The sequence below is a fragment of the Gymnoscopelus microlampas genome (assembly GCF_963454915.1).
Source record: "Gymnoscopelus microlampas genome assembly, chromosome: 17".
In the NCBI taxonomy this organism is placed as follows: domain Eukaryota; kingdom Metazoa; phylum Chordata; class Actinopteri; order Myctophiformes; family Myctophidae; genus Gymnoscopelus; species Gymnoscopelus microlampas.
The window spans coordinates 16854339-16879660 of record NC_139954.1 but is presented as its reverse complement, the minus strand read 5'-3'; the positions used below and the strand labels follow the sequence as shown (position 1 = coordinate 16879660).

Sequence of the window (25322 nt, the reverse complement as noted above, 5' to 3'; positions counted from 1 at the left end):
ATCCAACATGCACTAGTCTTAAGCTCAAATTCAAACACCTGTTTATCTGTGCTAATTTGATTCTTCCTCAAGTCCTGCCACCCCCATCCCCAAGACTCATCAAGCGACCCTCCACATCTCCGATGCTAGGCTCCCGCAAGAAGCCTGCTGTTGTGCCAACTGACTACCAAGACACAGTGCCTGGAGAGTTTGAGGAAAAGGTTAGGCAGCCAAAATCTGCTGCCATGTCCCAAAGCAGCACCCAGGACTCACGACCTCAGACTCCAGTTAGTGAATACTCACGCAAAGAATTAACAACAAGGCCCTCCCCAAAGCTCACCAGGGCAAGCTCTAAGGTCTTTGAGAAGGTCCGTGGTTTAGAAGAACGGAGGCGAAGTCTTGATATGCCAGAAGGCTCCATTTCTGGACGATCTTGGGCAGGGTTCAACAGGGCTCAATCTGTTGATTCAGATGATGGAGGAAGCAGGTTGGGAATCTCTAGAGAAAGCTCCAGGGAAGATCTAAGGGAGGCTCTGACAGAGGATGCTGCTGAGAGGAGAACCATGTTCAGGCAGCGGGCTGCTTCACTCGAAGACAAGCCTCACTACTCTCAGAAAGTTCAGGACATCGAGAACAAGTTCACTGAGGAGCTGGAGCGTATTAAGAAACTTGTCGGGAAACCTCACCTGAAGAAGTCTTTCTCAACGGAGCAGCTCACTCTAAGAGGCAAGAAGAGTCTGCAGCACCAACCTTTGAGGAAAGTAGAGCCCATTCCTGCACAAGTCCTCCAAAAGCTACAAGAAAGGGAACGTACCCAATGGGGCAAAGAACAGAAAGAAAAAGGGCAACAGAAAGAGGGCTCACCACCAAAGTCACCCAATTTTCAGCAGCCAACACAGCAGCAGCATACAAACATCACTCCAGAGTCAATGCAACTGTCCGACTTACCTGGACAACGGTCGGTGAGAGAAAAAAGCAGAGCCAGTCCAGTTAGAGAAGTCATTCAGAGATCATCATCACCAGCAACAACCCTTCAACAACGAGCAGAGTCACCCAGCAGAAATATTGTGGACATGACATTACGCAAAGTTGAACGAAGGCCGCCAAGTCCACTAGTGCAAAGGGTATCTCGGATGCAAGAGTCACCACATGGCCATGAATCTCCTGCACGACCATTACCAAGGGACGAGTCCTCGGGAAGGAAAACGCCAATAGAGGTAGCATTACGAAAAATAGAAAATAGGCCCGAAAGCCCCCTGGTACAAAGAAAGGCTGCTATTTTACAAGAGCTTCCAGGTCAGCCTGCCGCAAAAACCCCATCCGCTTCATTGGAGAAGAAGATGGATGTGGAGCCTTCTAAGCCAGCCTCTAAGCTAAGCATCCCAACCATTATTGTTGAAGACGCTCCAATGGGAGAGGATGTTTCAGTGAAGACTAGCCAGCCACAGCAGACTACTACCAGTGCGAAAGAGGCACAGAAACCTAAGACCAAAGGAAAGAATCGTCGCACACGACCCATGTCTCCAGAGTTAGGTTAGATGTTGATTTATGTTTAATACACTCAAAACCTAGCATTTTCCTCATCACTGATTAAACCAACGTATTCCTGATTATCACAGTGTTTCTTTTTACATTAATCATGACCAATTGAACCATCAGTCTTGTCTTTTGGGGAACAGATTCTTCAGATGATTCTTATGTGTCTGCTGGAGAAGACCCAATGGAGGCGCCTGTGTTTGAATTTCCACTTCAGGACACTGTAGCAAATGCTGGTACAGATGTACTTCTGAAATGTATCATAGGTGGCACCCCTATCCCTGAAGGTAAGTACAGTAGGTTGCACCTTGCCTGTCGCCAGTATTAATTGACTTCCAAATAACTGACAAAACCAAACCAAAACATTGAATTCAATATAGTGTTAGTGGCTCTTAAGGTCCTTATACCGAAATCAGTGAGTTTCATGAACCACCCATTACATTTTGAAATATCTTGTACTAGAGGAATGGCCATGGGGTTACTAAAACCAGTGGGTTCATCCTCTAGAGCAGGGGTCTTCAACATTTTCCGGCCAAGGACCCCCTAGCTAAGAAAGAGATGAAGCAGGGACTCTACTCTATATTGTATCAAATTGTGTTTCAGATTAAAGTTTTTTTTTTACTTAGTCTGCTCTTTTTTCTCTCTACACCTAGCCTCTTTGCCAAACATAGCCTCTTTGCCAAAAATAGCCGATCTACAAGCTCTCAACCTGCGAGGCGTTGAGCGCTTGTAGATCTGCTATTTTTGGCTAATGTTCCGCTCAGAAAAGGAATTCTAGGGTTCAAGTGGTTAATGTAAAAAAAACTAAATCCTATCACACAAAGATTTGGCGGACCCCCTGTAGTAGCTCTGGGGAGCCCCTAGGGGTCCCGGACCCCCTGTTGAAGACCCCTGCTCTAGGGAGCCATCCATGCCAGTAGATTTCAAAATATCTATGAATAACGTGTTGGACGTACTGACCAAAACACTTCGAGCTCTGTCACTACAGGGGCTAAAAAGTCTAATTGTACATTATACAGTATAATTATGTGGTGAAAATAACAATTTCATCCTCTGTCCATCAAGTTACCTGGAGGAAAGACAATGTTGAGATCACTAATGGGGGAAACCATGTCATCAAAGTGGAGGGTGAGCGGCACACACTGCTCATCAAATCAGCCAAACCAAGCGATGGAGGGAGATACTCTGTAACTGCTGTCAATGATGTGAGCAAAGAGGCAAGCAGTGCTACTCTCATCATTAAAGCAGGTATGTTTACATTCTGTCATGTGGAATCATTATTGTATATTATTCTATAACTAAAGGTGCTTTTTGCCAAACAGTATCATTCAGATTCAAGTAGTCAAAACACTGAAAACATGGCTGTTAGGCAAATTATGTGAACATACATCCAAATATTGAGTAAATTACTCGACTTTGAAATTATGAGGCAATAATGAATGCATAATATGCAGTAGTTATGTTGCTATGAATTACATCATGACTGTGATCTAGTCCGGTTGTGCAAAGTAAAATGAAGTCAGTCATAATTAATATTAGCCGTGTTACAACATCCACTCATGCGCGCCATGGGTGCTTTTGAGAGACATTTAATTTTAGCTGCATACCAACAGCCAAGCTAAAGTAATCTCCTGAAATATCACATTAAATATAATGTGGTGGGAGTAATTTGGGAATCTACAATATCCCACAGCATCCTAAAACGGCATTCTAGTGGCGTTTGGATTCCTCTACCATTCCTTTTATAACCTCTCTCAGCAAAATCCCTGTGCCATATATTCCAGCTGAACAACCTCACGTTATAGTTACCATAGCAACTCAGAGGCTAAATCGAACCTATAAATTGCTGAGGCACAATGATATCCCTCGATGTGAAACCACTACTAATGTAGTTTGCATACTGCATTTGAGTTGGTAGGTTGTAAATGTATATGTAGTGGTACATATATATAATGTACAATTAAATCATAATCTTTTTGTTGTGTATAATCTATAATTATATATTCTACTGTATCTTGTACAATTTAAATCAATGAAGGACATACTTTGTATTCAGACATAGTCTATAATCTTCTTACTTTTAACCACTTCACCTCTAAAAACGATACATACTAAGAAATAATAAAATAATTTTGCTTCATTTTGCAGCTCTCTTGAAGTCCACTACTATTTAATCTTTCTGACAGTAATTTATGGAAATACATAGCCTACTGTATAATACTGTGCAGTGTTATGCATGCAACATTCTGCATATAGAGTGGAACACAGTCAAAAGGGCATTGTTAATGTCACATAATCCATTCCATTTGAAAAATTCACCAATGGGCCATGAATCAATGAACATACTGTAGGCTATGAAACTGTTAACCATTTAAACCTATTTTTAAACCTATTTTGGGCTTGTAGGCAAACTTTTCAAAGAATGTCAAAACAATAAATAACTTAAATAACTGATCTAGATCAGCTGTTTGAGAAAGATTTTTAAGAGGGCTTAAGTAGTTAAATTACTTTATAGGGTTACTGCAGCTGATGAATTTACTGGAAGCTAGCTAAAAGTTAGCCTGTGTGATTAAAATAGGCTTATACAGTAGTGTAAAACATTAATATAAAACATCATATTATCATAATATAAGCCATTGGAATCACCTCCCCTCCCATTTTTCCCCTCCCTGTTAATATCAATTGTGATACCCAACTAATGAACATGTTGGTTTGATAGAGTATGCCCAGGAACCGAGGGGGAACCTGGGTGTGCCCAGGGACATCAGCAGTCCAATCACATCGGATGAGGAGTATCTTAGTCCCCTTGAGGAAGGCATGGACTTTGGAGGGCCAGAGCCAAGAAGGTTAATCGACACCCGTTTCAAGGAGCCCCCTGCATTTCTGGTGAGGCAGTGCTTAGCTGAGACTGATTCCAATAGCAGTTGTTGTACACCATTAGTTCTTCTTAGACGCTGTAATGTTTAGTGCTGCATTTTCCTTGCTTTAATTATTGCAACAATATTGCATGATGATGTGTTATGTATGCTACTGAAATAAACACAGTCCCTGCATAGGGTCATTCATCTCACTGACAAGAACACTGCATCTCTAACATTTCTAACTCCCATTGCATTTCAAACAGGTAACTATGAGTGATCAAGCAATCACTGAGGGACAGGAAGTCACCATGTCTGTCCGAATAACTGGACAACCCAAACCCATGCTGTATTGGTAGGTTTTCTCATCTCATATTTCATCTCAGCATGTATTCAATACAGAGTTGATGTACTGAAAATAAATAAATGAAACAAAAACACTTAACATATACTGTACTCTACTGTATATTAGAGATTCCCTGTAAGCTTGGTAACGCATGTCTTATGGCATGCAATGCGTTACATACATCCACTCTTAACTGTGTGTGGTGGTAGCCTATAGTTTAGGGGGCCCTCAAGAGTGTTTTAAATTCCTTCAAAAATGTCAAGAGGAAGCAAAGAAGGAACACTATCCTTCCTCAGCAGTAACAGGCGGGTAGCGGGCCATATATTCTCTAAGACAGTGATTCCCAACCTGAGAGCCAGGGCCCACTGGTGGGCTTGAGGATATTGTTGTTTTATGTTTATTTTATGTGAAACTTTTGGTGCTGGAATCTCAATGGGACTACTGATAAAATAAAGTTGGGCAAAATATAAAATGAAAAATATTTTATCAAAAGGTTCTACTTCTTACCACTAGGGCCTTTAAAGTGCCCTTAAGCAAGAGACTACCCCCACTACTACTCCTAATGAGCTGCTGTACTGAGCAGCTGTGTGTGTGTGTGTGTGTGTGTGTGTGTGTGTGTGTGTGTGTGTGTGTGTGTGTGTGTGTGTGTGTGTGTGTGTGTGTGTGTGTGTGTGTGTGTGTGTGTGTGTGTGTGTGTGTGTGTGTGTGTGTGCGTGCGTGTGTGTGGAAAATGAAGTGTGCATCTGTCCTTGGAGAGGACAGACGATAACGTACAGTATCAAAAATGCTTCCTCTCGTTTGACTGTTTTCCAGGCTGAGGGACAGAGTTACAGTAAAAACAGGCCCACGTCACGATGTGTGTGAGAAGGAGGAGGGCACGTTTGACATGACCATCAGGTCAGCGGTGCGGGCAGACAGCGGCGTGTACACCTGTAAGATCATTAACGAGTATGGAACCAAGCAATGCCAAGGAAGACTGGACGTCAAAGGTGAGTCATAAGATGTGTTATTCTGACTCAGAGACTGTATCAATGTAACAATGTTTGTTGTACCTCTCCTACTCATTTACTCTTGGTTATCATATTCTAAAACTGATACCATAACTCATCAAGCACATAAAATACATGCATACTGTACATACATTTGACTCTAGGCACTTGCAATGCGCGGCTCAACTAATTACAACACTGCCGTGAACCGCTTCAACAGTTTATTTACAGTATGGCCTTGCAGCAATACTCACAAAATGTCCTTGATCATCTCCAGTGCCGCCGGTCGAGCCAGGCCTGGCTGTCATTCGTCCGATTAAGGACATTACGGCACGGGCTGGTGAAACGGTCCTGTTTGAGTGCCACGTCTTGGGACCTCAGGACACGGACGTGGACTGGTTGTCTGACGGGAAACTGATCCAACCTGCTCTTCTCAACTGCAAGATGCACTTTGACGGCAGGAAGTGCCGGCTGCTGCTGAACTCGGTGCATGAGGATGACAGTGGGACATACACATGCAAGTTGAGCACAGCTAAAGGTAAGGTGCTGCTCACGCCGCACTGCACCTATTGACTGTATACAAACAGAGCTTAATGCATCATCTATCTGTCTATCTATCTGTCTGTCTGCTATATGAATTATATATATATATTATTTTTGTTTGTGTGTGTGTGTGTGTGTGTTTTAGAGGAGATAACATCTTCTGGTAAACTTAGAGTCGTACCCTCCATTGAGCCTCTTTTCACCCGAATGCTGGATGTCCTGGAGGTGATCGAAGGGCGTAATGCTCGCTTTGACTGCAAAGTCAGTGGGACACCGCCTCCCAAAGTCACCTGGAGTCACTTCGGTAGGTTCACAGTTTATAGTTGCTGACTGACACACAATGTGACAACTCATTTTATGTATTTTGTTCAGCTCTGTTCCCTTTAATCTAGTACCTTGACATCTTGATGTCACTCTTGTCATCTTGTCACCTTGTTGCTCTCCACTTTGTATTGAAGTGAAGTTGTTATAAACTGGAGTGCTATAACATAAGAAAACTAGAAAAATGTGCTCCTCGGAGCACAGGTCTCCGCCAGGCCTACCCAGGACCCGCACGGCAGTCCACTTGGAATGGGATCTGAACAATTAAACTCATACATCTTGATCACATGACGACTTCAGAGATAATGTGTACCATTTTGTATGAGTTTTGGACAAACGCTGAGTTGTAGAAGGAAGTGTGTTGCAAAATGATGGAAAATGTATTTGGCACAAATGGTCTGGGCCTTTATGGGAACTTGTCTCATGCAATGAAACCAAGGAATCCAGGGGGGGGAACAAAATATTTTGATTGTGTGACCTATGGTTCAACAGTTATAGGCCAAAACGTGAAGCAGGCTGTTATAGTGCCACCATGAGGCTAATTTGAAAACTTTGGGGTGAAGGTTCTTCCTTGGCCTACTGGGAGTGTGCGTGCTAAGTAATTGAACGCTGCATTCATGATTTGTGCCATTTTGTGCAAAACACGGGTCCCTCCCACAAAATCCAACGGTGTTGGAGATTAGCTGTACACAGACGGACAAGCACACGGACAAACGGACAGGGCGAAAACTGTCCTTTGGCCTGGCGGAGACGAAAACATGTATTTACTGTAGCCTACAGACACCTTTGTATAAGATGGTGACGATAAACTCAAACTTGAAGAAACGACGATACGATTTAAGCTCTTAGAATTGACCACCCACAGTGCTTTAAGTACATACCTTAGATACTTATACACCGTATTTACTTAGTTGGCCAGAGTCCACCAGGGCTCTATACTAGGCCTACTCTTGTTTTCGTTTTACACTAAATATCTTCGCCTAAAATAGTCGATCTACAAATAGCTAGGGTTCAGTATGTAAAAAATGTCAACATGTTTGAGCTGGTTGGTTCGACGGATAGCAGAAGTTACACAAAACGCATATCTGAACTTGACTTGTTCTCTGTGGTCAGACCATCCGCTGGTGGGCAGTGAGGACATTCACATCCTGAAGGAAGGAGGCCGCCACTCTCTGATCATCTCCCACGTCACTAACGAGGACGAGGGTTTCTACACCGTCACAGCCTGTAACAACAATGGAGAAGCAGAGAGCTCCGCTGAGCTCTATGTGCAAGAACCACGACCCGCCATCTCCTCTCAAATGTACGTGAATGTTTGATTAGCTATGGGGGGAGGGGGAGAATCTATGCTTCTGCTTTTGATACCCCCACTCTACTCTCACTCACTCATTTATCTGGTCAGACTGAATTTAAGTATGCATTTCCTTTTGGGACTGTGTGTCATAATGTAACCATTTTTAACCACATTTTTGAAAAATATTGACGAATTCTAATTACAGGGTTAAATTGTATTTTTGTAGAATATAGGGCTCAGGTGGTTAAGAAAATGTTCAAACAGCTGGCAGGGTTAAAATCCGACCCAATGCTCCTTTCTGCATGTCATCCCCTATCTCTCTCTCTCTCTCTTACCCTTGACTAGTGGACTGTGACAGTGAGAGAGATCTCACTGTCACTATCCAGAATAAAGAAGATGAATTCAATGAATTACTTGAATTAATTCAATTTTTAAAAAGTGTGAATTTATTTCTATACTACCTTTCAATATATTTTGGCTAGTTGTATTTAAACAATAAATTAATAATAATAATAATAACAATAATAATAATAATAATAATGATAATAATAATAATCTAATTGTCTGTATTGTAGGCTAGCTAGAGACATTGAATGATCCATTGTCATTGTTCACCTATCACCATCTCTCCTCTCTGGCCCAAATCCTCTCTCCCCATCCTCTGCCCCTTTCCTGCCTCCTCACTGACCCAACGCCCCAACCCCCTCCCCTCTCCCCCTCCAGGGCCAAACTCGAGAAGATGCCATCCATCCCAGAAGAGCCGGAGGTCCCTGAGAACGAGGTGGAGCGTTTCACCATTGCCGACTTTGTCAAACCCCTCTATGACCTTGACGTGATCGAAGGGAAAGAGGCTGTGCTCAAGTGCAAGGTGGCTGGTTTGCCCTATCCCACCATCGTCTGGTTTCACAACGGCAAGAGGATCGAAAGCACAGAGGACAGGAGGATGACACAGTGTAAGTGGGTCCACTCCACATGGATCCCGCAGCCAAGTCATACACGGCCGTGTCATATACATGCGCAGGAAATAGCAGATCTACATGCTCATGATGAGCTTGTAGGCCGGCTATTTTCTGCGCACGACACCTGTCATACGAGGAAGTATACTGTAAATCAAAAAAATGGTTTCGATTTGCCGCAAATCTTTGGTCTGAACTAGGCTTATGAGGAGACCTCAGTCTTCCTAACAATAAGAACCCTCCACCATCTATGCCATTTGAATGATCAGGAGTAAACCCAGGGCTATAGCTCACAGCTCGTTCAGGTTAGGCACTGTTAGGAGAATTTTTAAGTTTAAAATTTTGCATTTTATATAGCGCCTTTCACCAAAGCACTTTACAATGTGCATCAAATTCAACCATTCATGCATACACACAGACAGCGGGGGAAACAATGCAAGACACCAATCTGCTCATCGGGGGCAGGTAGGGGTATAAGTGTTTTGCTCAAGGACACTTCGACACTTCGCCAGGAAGCTTGTGATTCCCAAGCAAGCGTGTGTGTGTATCTATGTGGGTGTGAATCTTATCACTGTCTCTTTTTGTCCCTGCAGACCGGGACGTTCACAGCCTGGTCATCCGCACTGTGTGCCACGCCCACGGTGGCGTCTACAAGAGTGTCATCTCCAACAAAGTGGGCAAGGCCACTTGTTATGCCCATCTCTACGTCACGGGTGATTGTCATTACCTTAGTACAATATTATTATTTCAACAATATTAGCAATTTTCAAGTATATGTACCGTGTACATATTCTTGGTTACAAGAATACTGCATGTACTGGGTACAATATGTGTTGGGTACATATTCTTGGGTTCTTAATCTATGGGTAACACAGAGTGTAAAGACATGTAATGTAGTAAGTGATTTAGTCTCCACTTGCACAGTTACTCTTGCCGAAAATAGCTGATCTATAAGCTCCCAATGCCTCACAATACGACACGTTGTGAGCTTGTAGATCTGCTGTTTTCAGCATGCAACACCATCGTTTGACAAGTTAAAATCAGGCTATAGAGTCACAGTGTAACAGATAAATCTATCATATTTATTTTCAACTTGCATGTCGAATCAGTTCACTGGCCAAATATGTTCACATACGAGGAATAATGCACTGCATACACTTATGTTTCGAAATGTAACAAAGAAACTTATATATTGATGTATAAGTGTAAAAACAACACGTCATGGATAGCAGGAAAGGGTGTAGAGATAAGCCAGTGGGTGCAGCGATGTGTACTGTACTGTAGCAGACGTCTGACTGTTGTGTATTTTCAGATATCCTGCCTGACCCTCCAGATGGAGCCCCACTGGTCGAATCTGTCTCTGGGAAAACGATCACCTTGAGCTGGAAGAAACCAAGGAGACTGGACCCTTCCATTGGTACATAACGATCTAATTTAGAAGCAGTTTATTAAGCCTAATTTATAGCTTGAATGTATAGTTCTGTATTAATTAAGCTTTAGCCAAGTACAAGGACATTGTAATCAAAACTCTCCTGAGAAATGGGATTAGCGTTATTCTACTTTTACTGTAAATGAACATTATTATGTCTTGGTTCTGATGCTGTGGCATATTGACAGTTTACATACCATAGTTCCATAGTGTTGTGTAGTATGCATATTGTATAACAATAACTCATTATGCAAAAGTTAAGCCAAGACAGTCATCTTTATTTATATAGCCATTTTACCAGCCAGCTAGATTTTTACAATAGCATGGGGCAATCTAAATTGAAGTTAATAGAAGAGTAGAAATCCTTTCTGGCTGTCAGCCACTTGGCTCTATTACAGAGTACCTATTGCTAATTGCCTACAATAAATATTTAGAGGGTAGTGTATATTCAGCCGCCTGACCCCCTGCAGTCTATTTGAATGGTTGGGGACAATGAAGTGGTAAACTTAACCTGCTTGCCGCCCATAAATTATCACAATATAATGATCTGAGAGCGTTAATAGCGGCCTGACAGCTGAATATCCACTGCCTACTGAGAATGAAATGGTTTATGTTTAGATCCCAGCTCCTTGATGTATGCCATTCAGCAACAATCCCTGGGCTCCATCCAGTGGACGATCATAGCCTCCAGCCTGAGGGAGACCACCTACACCATCACCAGCCTCAACAAGGGGGTCCGCTATGCTTTCAGGATCTTGACCATCACCTCCAAGGCCTTCAGCAAGCCCTCCCCTGCCACTGACCCCGTGCAGCTGTTGGACAGAGGTACACACATCATTAATTTGTCGTTCACGCGTTTGCACTCTTGTATGCACCGACACAGAATAAGTATACTGTATGTGGGTCTATTCTTTCATATGTCATCTTAGGACTTAAAGAGGAATCCACTCATTTTCAACATTGAAATTTGTCTTTAATACACCTTAGAAATGAGAAAAAAAGTCCCCCATCTTCTATGTTGCCTAGAAATGGATAATTGATTGAGGTCATGTGATCAGTGACATACGCAGGGTGTACTTTTGGCTCCGCCATCTCAGCCAAAAGTACCACCCTGCGTATGTCACTGATCACATGACCTCAATCAATTATCCAGTTCTAGGCAACATATAAGGGGGGGGAGGGGCTTTTTTCTTATTTCCACACAACAGCTCTAAGGTGTATTAAAGACATAGTTCAATGTTGAAAATGAGTGGTATTTCCCTTTAATGCCCTTGCACACACAATGCAGTTTGTTTATTGGTCAATTTGTTTTTTAACACATAAAAAAAGGGTTACATTTAAAAAAGAATGATGCAAGAGGTCATAGAGTGTTTGTATTCTGTGGTCTCTGTGTGCAAGGGGGCTTAACCACTTAAACCCTATACTTAGTTGACAGGTGTACGTACCTAGAGCTCTATACTAGTCCCCCTCCTTTTTTCCCTCTTCACCAACTTTCTTCACAGAAAATAGCCGATCTACGAGCACGCTTGTAGATCTGATATTTTTGCAGGAGGCTGGCCCTAGAATAGGGGCACTAGGGTTCCAGTGGTTAATGCTTTCCAAAATGATGGTGCAAGACATCATATCAATCGGTCAAGCACTCAGGTCCATTCTGGCTGTGTGGCATATACTGTATTTGGGTTTAAGTGTGACTTCCCTCCAGGTCCCTACCTTCAAGACGCGCCGGTGATTGTTGATAAGCCGGACATCGTGTATGTGATGGAGAACCAGTCAGTCACCATCACTATTACGCTGAACCATGTCAATGCTTCAGTCATCTGGAAGAAGTATGTCTCTTTTATCATTTATTTTGTCAAATAAACATTAAGAGATCGTATAACCCAAGAGGCTTGGAGAAAGCAGTTTTTCAACAGCATTGCATTTTTATCGATCGATTTATTATAACATTTTAATTCTGTGTTTTTGGTAACCTTGTTCTATATAAAATATATTTTATTCTAAAGAACAATAGTAATAATATCCTGAAGTGCAACTACTGGTCCTACTAGTATAATATATATATCAGTGCTTCAAACGTTTTCATGTTAAGGACCCCCAAATTGATGTCTTTGGCCATAGACCTCCATCTGAATATATGTTGTGCCAGGGACAATTAAAAAGAAAGCAGATATTTCACATTCTTTTCAAGATATTTAGAAAATGCCCCCAAAAAATGTCGCACCATGAGCTTGTAAATTGACTATTTTCAAATAGCTGATGTATATACCGGTAAAATTGTTAAACTGATATTGATGCTATATTAACTCATTTTGCTGGGGACCCCCTGGAACCCACTCAAGGACCCCTTGGGGTCCACGGACCCGCTTTGAAAGCCACTGATATATACTATATCATATTCTAAATTATAATATAGTATACAACACTGAATATATTGAATATGAACTCGTTCCATGGTGTTTTTTCAGATCAAGTTGTGTAAGTCCTGTGCTGTGCTGTGCTTCTTTCTCACAGGAAGGGGGTGGTCCTGTCCAACAGACCAGGCCTGTATGAGATGACAATGCCAGATGATGACCAGCACACCCTGAAGCTCCTGAAAGTGAGGAGCGCTGACGTCGGTCAGATGATGTGTGTGGCCTCCAACAAGCAAGGCAGTGATACCTGCATGTTCAGCATCGAGTTGGCAGGTGAGGTCCAACGTTAAGGAAGAGACAAGATGCTACATGCAGAATGCACTCATGTTATTCATTCACATTACTCCATGCCACTGTGTGGTAGAACTCGACTGATGCCAGAATTTTGGGTTAGATATTGATCCCAATTTTGGAGTCCTAGACAGTGATTGTGATGTTTTGACAAATATTTTGTCAAAAAGTTCTAATCAATTTGAAAAACTTAGATTTGATTGATGTTTCTATTTAAGAATTGAGAACATTTAACTGATATGCAAAGCGTACAAGTATGTCCTCCCGGTGGGGGCCAGTAGGGTACAGTATGGTGCAATACCAGTAGCACTAGCAACACAGAAATGTGTGGAAAGGATTCATTGGGATGAAAATTGTAAGAATTATTGATTACTAAAAAAAGAGGAAAAGACAAAAAAAAGTGAGTGAAAATCTAATAAGAGAGAATATGCAAAGTTATAATTTATTGGTTGAGTCATACCCAAGAATGACTTTATTCCATCTCCCTCCGTAGCCCCACCAACATTTGAAACCATCATGGAGGACCTGGACGTGGGTGCTGGGGAGACTCCCCGTTTTGCTGTGGTCGTGGAGGGCAAGCCGGTCCCTGACATCCTCTGGTTCAAGGTAATTATTATGACTTGGGAATTGAATTAGAGAAAATGATTAAGAGGGCGAGTTTGCTTACTCTGTCAGGGTTTAATATAATATTGATAGTGATTATTCTTAGAGGCTTCTAGATTTCCTGAGCCTTTTTAAAGCTACAATCTGGGACTTAAATGATATTTTAATCACTCTGTATGATAGAGTATGTTATTACAATGTAACTAGTACATCTGCAGTGGTTGGAGGTGGTCTCCCTACTCCTAAATGTAGACCCTGGTGTCAAATAGGACACCTGCTAGGTGTCAATATGTTTATTTGTAGCAAATAATGCACTTGATTGGACACTAGATGCACTGCCATCGTTGTTATAGTTCATACATCATTGCAATTACCTCTCTGGAAATACATCTTTAGATAGGTCCTAAAATAGTCCTAACTTTGAGTTTTGTAGTAGAGTTAGACAAATGATTACTATGGTTACCATAAGAAGTAACACTTTATAGGTACTGGATTAGAATAGGTTGATCCAATTTAAAGACGGGGTGCCGTGATTTTCAGTGATTTTTCCCCCCCTAAAACATAATCATCAGGTATTATGGTTATACTAGGAGGGAGATTTTTTTTCAAAAAAGTGTACAGAAATTGTTAAAATTATGTTTTTATGTGGACTTGCCTCCAGTTCATTATGTATACCTCGTTCTCAGCTTAGCACCTCCTCCACCACCTTAGCACCACCCACCTGTCCTAGTCCCTCCCTCCTTGACCCTCAAGGTTTCAGCCTCCAGGTAGAAACTCAAAATAGTCAGAGAAGACATAAAACACCATAAAAACACCACCAGGGGGCTTAATGAAGTTCTATCAACCTCATAGACACATGAAAAACAGAAAAAGTGCAAAACCATGGCACCACCTCTTTAAATTATAATTAAAATGTACTTTAATTAATATTATACATACTTAAAAGAAGAATCGTATTAATCGTATCGGCATCGTACAATAACTTCTCACCACATTTCAGAATGACAGCCTGCTCTCGGAGAGCAGTCATTACACATTCGTATATGATGACAACGAGTGCTCTCTGGTGATTCTGAACACTCGGCCAGAGGACTCGGGGGTCTACACCTGCACTGCCAGGAACCTGGCTGGGTCCGTTTCCTGCAAAGCTGAGCTCACCGTTCATGAAGGTAAAAGGGCGGTTTCCTCCTGAGTTCCCAACTGAAATCTTTTGAAAGTTCTTTGTTGCGATGGTACCCGTACTGTGTTAAGTCAACAACTCCAATGTTTCCCGTTAGCCAAAAGTAAACAGGATCCCATAGAGGATGAGGCGTCTAGGCTGAGGAGGATGCGCAGGCTGACAGACTATTATGACATTCACAAGGAAATAGGAAGGTAAGTCAGTTGGATTACTCGACTCTGTCAATCAATCAGTGTGTCTGTGATCATTGTCATTTTGATAGAGATTTAACTACTTCCAACTTAGTGTCCCTTTTTGGGCATGTCATTGTGTGATTGATTGATTGAATACTTTATTTTCCGATGTTGTGAGCTTAAAAAAAAGCTATTAAAAAAAATCTTATCTTTGTACTATTTCCAAATATTTCTAAATATACTCTCTAATAAAAAAAATCTAAAGGGCTTTTTTCCCCCTAGCTTGCACTAACATCATACTTGATAATGTATTCCCAGAGGTGCGTTTTCTTATGTGAAACGGGTGAGCCAGAAGGTTGGAAAAATGGATTATGCTGCAAAGTTCATCTCTGCTCGGTCCAAGAAGAAGGCGTCCGCCCTGAGAGAGATGAACCTGCTGTCCAAACTGGACCACGAGAGAATCCTTTATTTCCACGATGCCTTTGAGAAGAAAAATGCGGTCATCGTTGTGACTGAAATGTATCCTTTGTAGAGTTCATACTCAGTGGGTGGTATTTTCAGAAATGAGCAGTTTTCTACTTACTCTAAATAATTAATCTAATAGTGTTCTGTTCTCAAGGTAGATCCACCACAAAGAGCAAGTTTTTTTAAAGAAGGCATGCACAGTGAAATCCTCAGTGTTGATTCATCCATTTGTAACTCAGAGAATGTACAAATGGTCCAGTCAGAGATTTGTATAGTCTCTGACTTATATTAACACTGAGAATTGTACGTGTAGTGTGTTGTTGAGACAGACGTGCGGGAAGGTTTAGACACATTTGTTCCCCGATGGTTTTGGTTGGTCTGGGTGGCTCAGTTTTTGAGAAATCGCACGCACACACACACGCACGCACGCACGCACACACACACGCACGCACGCACACACACACACGTGCGTGTTTTCAGGTGCCAAAAACAATAGTTTCTTAATTGACATACAGCTGCAACGAAGAGATGCTCGACAGGTTTACCAAGAGATCTACAGTGATGGAGTCTGATGTGAGTGGTTATCCATGTCAGCTTCTCTCTGCATGTATGAGTGTACAACAGCTTCTCTCTGAATCTCACGTCACAATTTCAACCATTTAACAGTATTTAGTTTATTTAAAGCAATGTTGAATTTTGGTAGAGCCTTGGTGCCATATAGCTACTGTACCTGAGCATACAGTAAGTCCAAATATTGTTGATCATCTTTATTTGTTGCTTCTGGTAGGCTACATATTGTGGAGGATTATTAAGTGGTGAAATTCATATTATATTGTCATTGACAATATTGGTGAGCAACATTATAGCTCACCAATATTGGTGTAACGCAAGCAGTGAACGATGTAAATTACTTGGGCTACCAGGATTACATTTGTTTATTGGCAGAATCCTATCTTTGTGTTCATTTATGTGCTAAAAGTGTGACTTTGGAAGCCATAAGATAAGATAAGAGTGAATGAATTCCCCGATCACAGAGCACAGAAGCAGTTGCAACAGATAAACATGAAGAACAATGTTTGGACTGCCCAGGTAGCTTTGCAACCCAAGGGTCTACCAATGTTCAACATCGCTTTAATTATTATATGTGGATGATGTGTTTGCCTCCCAGGTCCGTTCCTGTATGAGACAGCTCCTGGAGGGTGTGGACTACCTTCACCATCAGAACGTCTTACACCTGGACATCAAGGTAGCTTCTATCGCCATGATTGCAATTCAACCCTCTGCTTCTCTTGTCGTCTGTATCCTTCTCCATCCATCCATCCTTCTGCAACCTCATTCCACATGAAATGTTTACAATTCTAAACAAATATTGTGATTAAATATGAATTTAAATTCTACATATTTATGAAATATGAATGTCTAATTTTAAATAATCAAATAATACATTATTAGTTTGTTATATGAATTTAAGATGATATTTTGTATAGTATGATAATCTCTTCTTTGTCCTCAGCCTGATAACATCCTCATGGCAGACCCACATGGGGACCAGATACGAATCTGTGATTTTGGCAATGCTGTGCAGCTCATTCCTGATGAAGATCAGTATTGCAAATATGGCACACCGGAATTTGTTGCCCCAGAAATTGTCAACCAGTCTCCTGTGTCGAAAGCAACTGACATCTGGTAAAAGACCTGCATTCTGTGCACCAAAAGCATTTCTTTTTTACCAGACCCCACTGTCTATCTAATCCTCCCATTCTCTCTCCTAGGCCAGTGGGTGTAATTTCATATCTGTGGTGAGTAAAAGGATTTAGTTTTGTATTTTTGTTGAACATATCCTGGCATTAAGTTGTTGTTGTTGATGTTTATTTAGTGGTCAAGGAGGGAGTCTAAACAACGATTTAGATTATGATCTGGTCAGCATTGGTTCAGAGCCAACAAGACAATCTCTCACGCATTTACACTTAAAATCACTCAACTGATGTGTCGTGCACAATTGTGCTTCAGTGTGTGACATACATTTGCCAATTCAGGATCACTACAACTGAGACTGTAATTAGAGGGAGTATTAAATGTGTGTTTGTGCTCTCTCAGCCTGACAGGAGTTTCTCCATTTGCCGGAGAGAATGACCGCAGTTCCGTACTGAACATCCGGAACTATAATGTTGCCTTTGAGGAGAGCATGTTCTCTGATCTTTGCCGAGAGGCTAAGGGCTTCATCATAAAAGTGCTGGTAGCAGACAGACTGTGAGTGAAAAAGAAATATAACGTTTGACTGTACATGTGGTTTATTCAGGGGGGATTAAACATTCAAGAATTCTTCATCTTCCCCTTTGACAAAATCATGAAACATGATTGATGAACTTGAATGATTTTCCCCCATTAACTGTTTCCTGCCCCCTCCCTGCATTCGGTTGCACTCTCTCTCTCTCTCTCTCTCTCACTCACTCACTCACTCACTCACTCACTCACTCACTCACTCACTCACTCACTCACTCACTCACTCACTCACTCACTCACTCACTCACTCAAACCAGCAGTCATGTCCAATAAAATGAATTTACTTCATTAGGTCCTTAAGTAGGTCCTACTTAACTTGTATCAGTGTTTACAGTTGTTGTTGTTACTACTTTGTGGGTGAATTGATACTGAAAGTAAACTGAATGTCCTTTTAAAAATCTTCTTGCAGGAGGCCCGATTCTCAGGAATGTCTCCGACATCCCTGGTTCAAGGTAAGATGGACGAGTTGTTGTAATGATTAGTTATGATATGAGCAAGAATGTTAATTGTCAATTCAATTCTGAATATTAATTTATCACTTGTTTTCATTTTGTACAGACACTTAACAAGGGGAAGGCCATAAGTACAGACGCCCTCAAGAAATTTGTAGCTCGCAGAAAATGGCAGGTATGTGATTTATAAATACTGAATCAGTCCCCTAAAAAAACAGAACCAAAAATGCTAAAAGATTCAATTGTGTAAAGTGATTCAGTCTGTTTTAAATTAACTTTCTTCTCTCGTTTTAACGTTAGTATTGTTGTGTTTACCCTTTGTAGCGATCTTTAATCAGCTACAAATCCAAAATGGTCCTGAGGTCCATCCCAGAGCTGCTGAACGATTCCTCCAGTCATATCTCCATCGCTGTTCCCAAACACCAGAAAGAGGGATCACCATTACCATCGTCATCCTCAGACTCTGACGAAGACATCGATGAGCTGCCCTTCATTCCCATGCCACTGACCATGGAGTTTTCCGGGTCAAGGATTTCCCTGACTGATATCCAGAGCGATGAGAAGGAAACAGGGAAGCAGAACGGAACCTCAAACTGGTCTGGATCAGCCGGTCAAGTCCAGGAGGCGATGAAGTGTGAACCCACGGGAGCCGATAAAGAAGTGCTGGACTCTTCGGGTAGGGCCCGCCTGCGGAAGAAGTCGTCCCAAGAAAATGACAAGGGGTCGTCAGATGAAGAGCCACCAGCCGCGTTACCTCAGAAATCGGAAATTTCCAGAAGGCCCCTGCGCAGGGGTTCCAGCATGGAGTCAGACAAACCAGAGCCTGCACGCCGCAGAGGGGAGCTAAGGAGGGGGGGCTCTGCCGACAGCGCGTTGGCACTTCGCATCCTACCCGAGGAAGGAGCGGGCGAGGAAGCCCCAGAGAGTGGCAGGAAAGTCCTCAAAAAGGCAGTGTCCATGGAACTGCCAAGGAGAAGCGCCAGTCCAGGGGCTGCCAATATGAGTCAAGAGGACTACGCTCTAAAACTGGAGCAAATGAGACAGCGGCTGCTCCGCGGAACTGCTGTAGACAAGAAAATGAGTGGCCTACGAGGCCCCCTGTTGGAGACGTTAGGGATGGGAGATGAAAAACGTTCATCATCATTGGAGCGTCACACCCGTGGACAGCGTTTGGGCCCGCCCGCGTTAACCAGGGCTGCCACCTGTGATTCCACGAGAGATGATGCCCCTAAGCCTAAAGTTCTTCGTAAAAGCGCCTCCTTCAGCCAAGGCGATTCGGAACCGATGCCGCTGCATCGACGTTCCGGAGCCCCCTTGGAGATACCCCTGGCACAGATAGAGCAGCGAAGGCTCAAGGAAGCGATATCTATGTCCTCGCTCACTGAACAAGTCAACCTGGACTCTCGTCCCGTAACTCCCAGAGAGCCTTCGCCAAAACCCCCCACTCCAGAGTCCATTCGAGAAGAGAGTCCCACCAAAATGGAGTGTGAAGAGTCAGTGGCTGAGAAAGATGTCAAGACTGATGAGACGATGACTGAAAAGATGGAAGGTGTGACTACAGATAGTAATTTTGACGAGAGGTCGAGCACAAGTGGTTTCTCGGAAAAGGACATGAGCATCTCAGAAGAGCCGATGATTGAGTCAGAGGACATGGCCCAGAGAGAGTCTACTCCTACGCTCAGGGCCCAAAGCTCTATGCAGGAAGACAAAATGGAGGACGAAAAAGAAGAGGCGATGGAGGAAGTGAATGAGCGTGTCAGCGTTGCGGAGACAAAGCCCAAAGAGGATGAAGATGTGGTCCAGGAAATGGTAGAAGAGGAAGTAAATATGCCAGGTAAATCTTCTGAGATGGTCATTAGCACGAGCTCAGTCATGGTCACACCTACCCAAGAATATTCAAAGCCCGCTGCACCTGCACTTCCAGCCCGCGTTGTGCTTCCAGATGGTAGGACATCAGCATATGCAAGTATTATGCAGACCATCATGGTCCCTGCGGTTCAGCCGCAAGGCGAAACGTCTTTAGGCCCCTCTACTCCCATAGCTGTTCCAGCCCCGTCACTGCCCCCGGCATCCCAAGCATTTGCTCCAACATCTGCACCTGCACCTGTAAACGTCCCTGCCACTGTACCCTCTGCCTTCCCTGGTCCATCAAAGCCAGTCCTCGCTGAGCACGCAGCTGTCTACTCCAGGGTGGCATCACCTGAAATGATGACAAAAGAACCTAGCCCACCAAGACAAGTTGGGCTGGCCCCTCCTCAGCGAGAGCCTTCAGCAGGAGGCGATTTGCAAGATATCACATCTGAGGAAGTATTTGAGGCTCGTTTCAAAAAGCGCGAATCTTCCCTCACAAGGAGCCTGAGACGTCTCCCCTGGTCAAAGAATGAGGAGAAGTCTCAAGTGACTTCCTCAGACCCCACAGAACCCACAGAGGAGATGTACCGGCCTGGACCAATCGGTGGACCATTGGAAATTGCACCACGGAGCATTATGGAGAAGTCAAAGTCAGTCCAGGACCTCCGTGAGGCTCAAAAGGATCAAGGCTTCATGAAGAGGCTTTCCATGCGCCTGAGGAGGGCGCCATCAACTGATCAACTCAAGGAAGAAAAACCCAAAGAAGAGGATTCGCAAGCTTCGACTCGCAGGCTATCTTGGACCCTTGGCCGAAAAGGATCTCAAGAGAAGAAGGACACAGACACAATGCAGGTGGATGGTGGGGCCGATGCCCAGCCTGAACAAGAAGAAAAGGACCTCAAGAAACCCAACGAGTCGCCTGTATTGGCAATGCGCAGGAAGATCGAATCGACAGTCGCTGGGATTTCCTCCAGGATTCGCAGTTACTCAGAGGAGAGGAAGACAGCATCAGAGGAGAAGGAGCAAAAGAGGACACCCATTCTTTCTATGCTTCGCCGTTCGGCATCAGAGAATCGTGGCATGAAGATTCCTCAGAACCAGCTGGCAGCACAGACCACTAATGGTGCCTCGTCAGAGTCTCTGGACTCCATGTCCAGCCTCAAGTCAGACACATCTAAGGGTACGAAATAATTCTCTTCACTTTAGGATTGATCAAAATCTACTTTGGAGATACATGGTGATGTTCTATTATTTGAAAACTAATAGAATACGCACATCTTTTGGTTGAGGTGCTGGGTTGGAAAGAATGAAGAATGAAGAAAAAGAAAAAGAATAAACCTGCACACTCATCTGCTCCAATAAAGCAGATGAGTGTGCAGATGTTATTCGCACACTTAATTATTAAAATGATTAAAATAAAAATTACTAAATTGTTTGTATAACATTTTCTGAAATATTTTCCCAAAGCTTTTGGTCAAACACTTAATATTTGTACTTGTGATTTATGTAATGCTTGCTGCATGTAAAAAGTTAATTAAGATAAGAATTTTTTTCAATGCATTACAAGATTGTATTCTTTTCAGTCAGCGTCAACTAAGTGCGTTCTCTTTCTGACAGGTGCGGAGGTCGAGCGCAGATCTCGCTGGGATCGTTGGGGCTTGACCAGAGGGAAGCGAGACAAGACGATATCACAGCCCGATCTCACGTCTGCCATCGCCAGAGATCCCTCCCTACGCTCACGGCAATATTCCAAGCTGGCTTCTGGTCAGTTCCTCCTGCGTGTACATTTGAAGATTAGAAGCATTATGTGTCAAATAGTAAGATTATGGATACTTTCTACGAGGGATATCATATCAAATCAAAACAAATAAAGGACTTATAGTCATGAAGACAGAATGATACAGTATCTTAGAGTAAAGTCTGAATATTACGCGGCACGCTTTGACGCATTGTGAGCTTGTAGAACGGCAATTTTCAGTATAAAGTAAGTATATAAATCAAGTCTAACGTAACGTGAGAGGAAGGATAATGGCATTTCTAACGTAGACTAGTAGGGGTACAGATAATTATATTATATAGGTTTTAACCATGCTTGGATTCAATAGATCATACCTTTTAATTTTACCCTTTTGATTTTGGTCTGATGTGTCTTGCTCCTAGACTTCCCTCCTGTTTTCCATATTAAGTTGAGGGATCACGTCCTTCTGGAAGGAGATCCAGTAACACTCAGCTGTCTGCCAGCAGGCAGCCCTCACCCACATATCTCCTGGCTAAAGGGTAAGACCCCCCTTTTCCATTAGTGATGGGAATATTACTTTATGGTTTGATATAGCAGATATGAAAAGAGGAAAGGAATTTGTCACACACTCCAGCTCAATTAAGTATATTATTTTTCTTTATTTGATGACACTTCTGCCATGATCCGGCCTTCTTCTTCAGAGAAAACAGATACAGTATATTATCCTGAACAAGATAGAAAACTATACAGTTCATAATAACTGTGAGAGTTCAAGCAGCATTGTTATACAGTATACAAATACAAATAGATGTACAGCGAGAGTGGATTGCTTCACATGCTTGACTGAGAGTAAGCATTCATGGGAAATTAGTCATTAAGATTTCCTTATTACAATAAAGGGGAAGGTTTTGTAACAAATGCTTGTTGTAACATACCGTAGAAGCTGACGCCAATCGCATGCTGTTTACTTCTGTCATCACTTTCATTATTATTTGTTGCTGAATATTTACACGTCATACTGTTTATGTGAAAGCTAATCCCAGCTCAGCACTATTTTTCTACATTAGCGTTCATCATTTTACCACATAAACCAGAAAAATAAATATGCCACTGTCCCATCTCAAACCAAATTGTACGTTTTGCTTTGTACCTATAGCTCTGAATTGTTTATCGTTTAAAGGAGCGTTTCAGATGACATAATTTTGACCCTGCCTGTAGAAATGTGTGGCAGGATATTGCAATTGGTTCTGTCCGTCTGTCTGTCTGTCTGCCTGCCTGTCTGTCAGTTAACCACTTAAACCCTTTATAGTTTGTCATACGTCAAACAGTGAAAATAGCAGATCTAGAAGGTCACAACGTGTTGTGTTGCAACGCGTTGTGAGATTGTAGTTCTGCTATTTTTGCCAAATGTTCACCTATTATGACATGCAAAGAATAGGGATGCTTTAATTTTGAGTCAAGGTCAAATGTCTCATATCTCAGGAAGGGAGGGATGTAGAACAAAAGGTGTGATGGATTTGGACCTCCAGGTGCATTTCTTATTTTTTGTGGATTTTGGTTTACACAGATAAGAAGCCCATGGAGATCGATGCCAGGATGAACATGATCTCCTGCCCGGACGGCCGACAGCTGCTGATGATCATGCAGACGACCAAGAAAGATGCTGGTCTATATGAGTGTGTGGCCACCAACCCCTTGGCCGCTGTGTCCAGCTCCTGCACCATCTCCCTGGCTCGTAAGCACTACACATAGTACCAGTGGTGTAAAGTAACTGTGTACCGAAATAACCGCTCCATTGTTAAGTAGTTAATGTGTGAATTACTTCAAAACGCCAACGGCCAGCGGTCATTATCACCTCAAGACAATAGTCACACATAAGCCTTCACCTCAAACGCCACATTATCACATGAAAAGGGCTATTTGAACTGAAGTCTACATTCATGCTGCCCCCAGCCCCTCCTCCTGCGTATCAGATACACTTTCTCTGACGTTTTTTTGGATGGCTATGCTTGGCTACGAACATTTTCTGCAGGTCACACTACGTATATAACATAACACGGTAGAACACAACACTGGTACAGGCCCTTAAGGGTCCATTTGGTTACTTGTAAACGAACACACAGGATTTTATTGTTTTATTGTTTAAGTGGCAGCCTATAGTATGTCAGAACAATACAGAGTTGGTCAAAGTGTCAGTCACAGGAAAGTATTGCATTTTAAGCATGCCTGTGATTGTCTAAAATGTATATATATGTTGTACTAAGTGGCGATCCTCAACATCTACCGTAGCACTATAGAGAACAAATCATCAAAATGCTCATGTACTCCCTAGACCAGAGCAGCCTGTACATCTCACATAAGAATATTATTAGATTTAGATTTGGATTTTGATACAGTATCTCTTTGGTCTTGCAGGTCTGCCCAATCGTCCCGGAACCCCTGAGGTTCCTCAGAGGTACAAGAACACGGCTCTGGTCCTGTGGAGACCTTCAGATACCATGGCCCCCTGCACGTACTCTCTGGAGAGGAAAGCTGAGGGTCCGTCAAGTCAAGTTTAACCATTATTATAACTAATACATACATAAATATAAATAATCATTCAATATCCTTAGATTGTTATTATTTTAAAGCTGCCATCCGTAACTTATTTGAATGAATAAGACATTATTTTAATCAATGTGTATAGTAGATTATGTTAATAGAATATAACAAGCACATCTGCAGTGGTAGGACATGAAAGTTATGGATTGAATGGATGAATTAAGGGCAGACAGCACTACGGTCTACGATGGCTTTACCTAACCGTGATGGATATTAATAGAGCTCATAGTGTGTTTTAAATGGTTCACTAATTGTTCATTAATAATAATAAGGTGCTTTCATATTTTATTATTTATATAATCTTCATATATTAAATGTTACATTCATTGCACATTGCAAAATAAGGGAACATGCAAACTTTGAATTCACATCAAGTAAGGTTCATACAACAATGAAATATATAGCCATTTAGTTCATTATTTAGACCCGACAGATACATTAAGATTTGTATGTGTATTTAAAGTTAGCTTCCATAGAATGTGTCATCTGATGAAACCTATGTATTTTCTGTAGGTGAGACCAACTGGCTGATTGTGGCCACAGGAGTTGCAGACTGTTATTACAATGTGGTGGACCTGCCAGCAGGGGGCTCCTTCAGGTTCAGAGTGGCATGTGTCAACAAAGCTGGCCAAGGCCCTTACAGTAACCTCTCTGAGGTGGTCTGCCTGGATGCTTCAGGTGTGTATAATAATAATAATAATAATAATAATAATAAGTGTAATAATAATAAGTGTAATAATAATAATAATTGTGTCCCCTTTCGTTGTTGTTGGGCTTTTTGTCAAGTACATTTACCTGTTCCTCTGCATTTACTCTCCCTGTTAGGAGCAGTGGATGCCATTAATCGCATATGCAACTCAAACACATTTTATTATGTTATCATATTGTGGTTCTATACTTGTGGATAGCTATATATTATCACTATAGATTTGCCTGTGCCTGGAAAGTTTTAACTTAGTTATTTGAATAAAGAAGTTTGACAGTTTCCTGTATTACCTTTACAATGCAAATTGAATGCACAGC

The 25322-nt window shown here is 42.3% G+C and overlaps 1 protein-coding gene across 3 annotated transcripts in view; it reads left to right on the top strand.

Moving 5' to 3' along the window:
* The window catches only part of spegb (striated muscle enriched protein kinase b), a 51590-nt gene that overhangs the window by 16797 nt on the left and 9471 nt on the right, over positions 1 to 25322 (top strand). For all 3 annotated transcript variants that reach the window (XM_084084845.1, XM_084084844.1, XM_084084843.1), the window contains 32 exons: positions 73 to 1512; positions 1659 to 1802; positions 2581 to 2763; positions 4235 to 4401; positions 4640 to 4728; positions 5533 to 5708; positions 5986 to 6246; positions 6397 to 6555; positions 7686 to 7875; positions 8590 to 8819; positions 9416 to 9535; positions 10135 to 10239; positions 10870 to 11076; positions 11954 to 12077; positions 12763 to 12935; positions 13447 to 13559; positions 14557 to 14725; positions 14834 to 14930; positions 15228 to 15428; positions 15890 to 15947; positions 16543 to 16620; positions 16888 to 17060; positions 17147 to 17173; positions 17472 to 17624; positions 18067 to 18109; positions 18216 to 18284; positions 18434 to 21140; positions 21578 to 21724; positions 22121 to 22237; positions 23266 to 23433; positions 24114 to 24236; positions 24813 to 24977. In XM_084084845.1, coding sequence (XP_083940971.1) covers positions 73 to 1512; positions 1659 to 1802; positions 2581 to 2763; positions 4235 to 4401; positions 4640 to 4728; positions 5533 to 5708; positions 5986 to 6246; positions 6397 to 6555; positions 7686 to 7875; positions 8590 to 8819; positions 9416 to 9535; positions 10135 to 10239; positions 10870 to 11076; positions 11954 to 12077; positions 12763 to 12935; positions 13447 to 13559; positions 14557 to 14725; positions 14834 to 14930; positions 15228 to 15428; positions 15890 to 15947; positions 16543 to 16620; positions 16888 to 17060; positions 17147 to 17173; positions 17472 to 17624; positions 18067 to 18109; positions 18216 to 18284; positions 18434 to 21140; positions 21578 to 21724; positions 22121 to 22237; positions 23266 to 23433; positions 24114 to 24236; positions 24813 to 24977 — 8376 coding nt within the window. The remainder of the gene's footprint in view (positions 1 to 72; positions 1513 to 1658; positions 1803 to 2580; positions 2764 to 4234; positions 4402 to 4639; positions 4729 to 5532; positions 5709 to 5985; positions 6247 to 6396; positions 6556 to 7685; positions 7876 to 8589; positions 8820 to 9415; positions 9536 to 10134; positions 10240 to 10869; positions 11077 to 11953; positions 12078 to 12762; positions 12936 to 13446; positions 13560 to 14556; positions 14726 to 14833; positions 14931 to 15227; positions 15429 to 15889; positions 15948 to 16542; positions 16621 to 16887; positions 17061 to 17146; positions 17174 to 17471; positions 17625 to 18066; positions 18110 to 18215; positions 18285 to 18433; positions 21141 to 21577; positions 21725 to 22120; positions 22238 to 23265; positions 23434 to 24113; positions 24237 to 24812; positions 24978 to 25322) is intronic.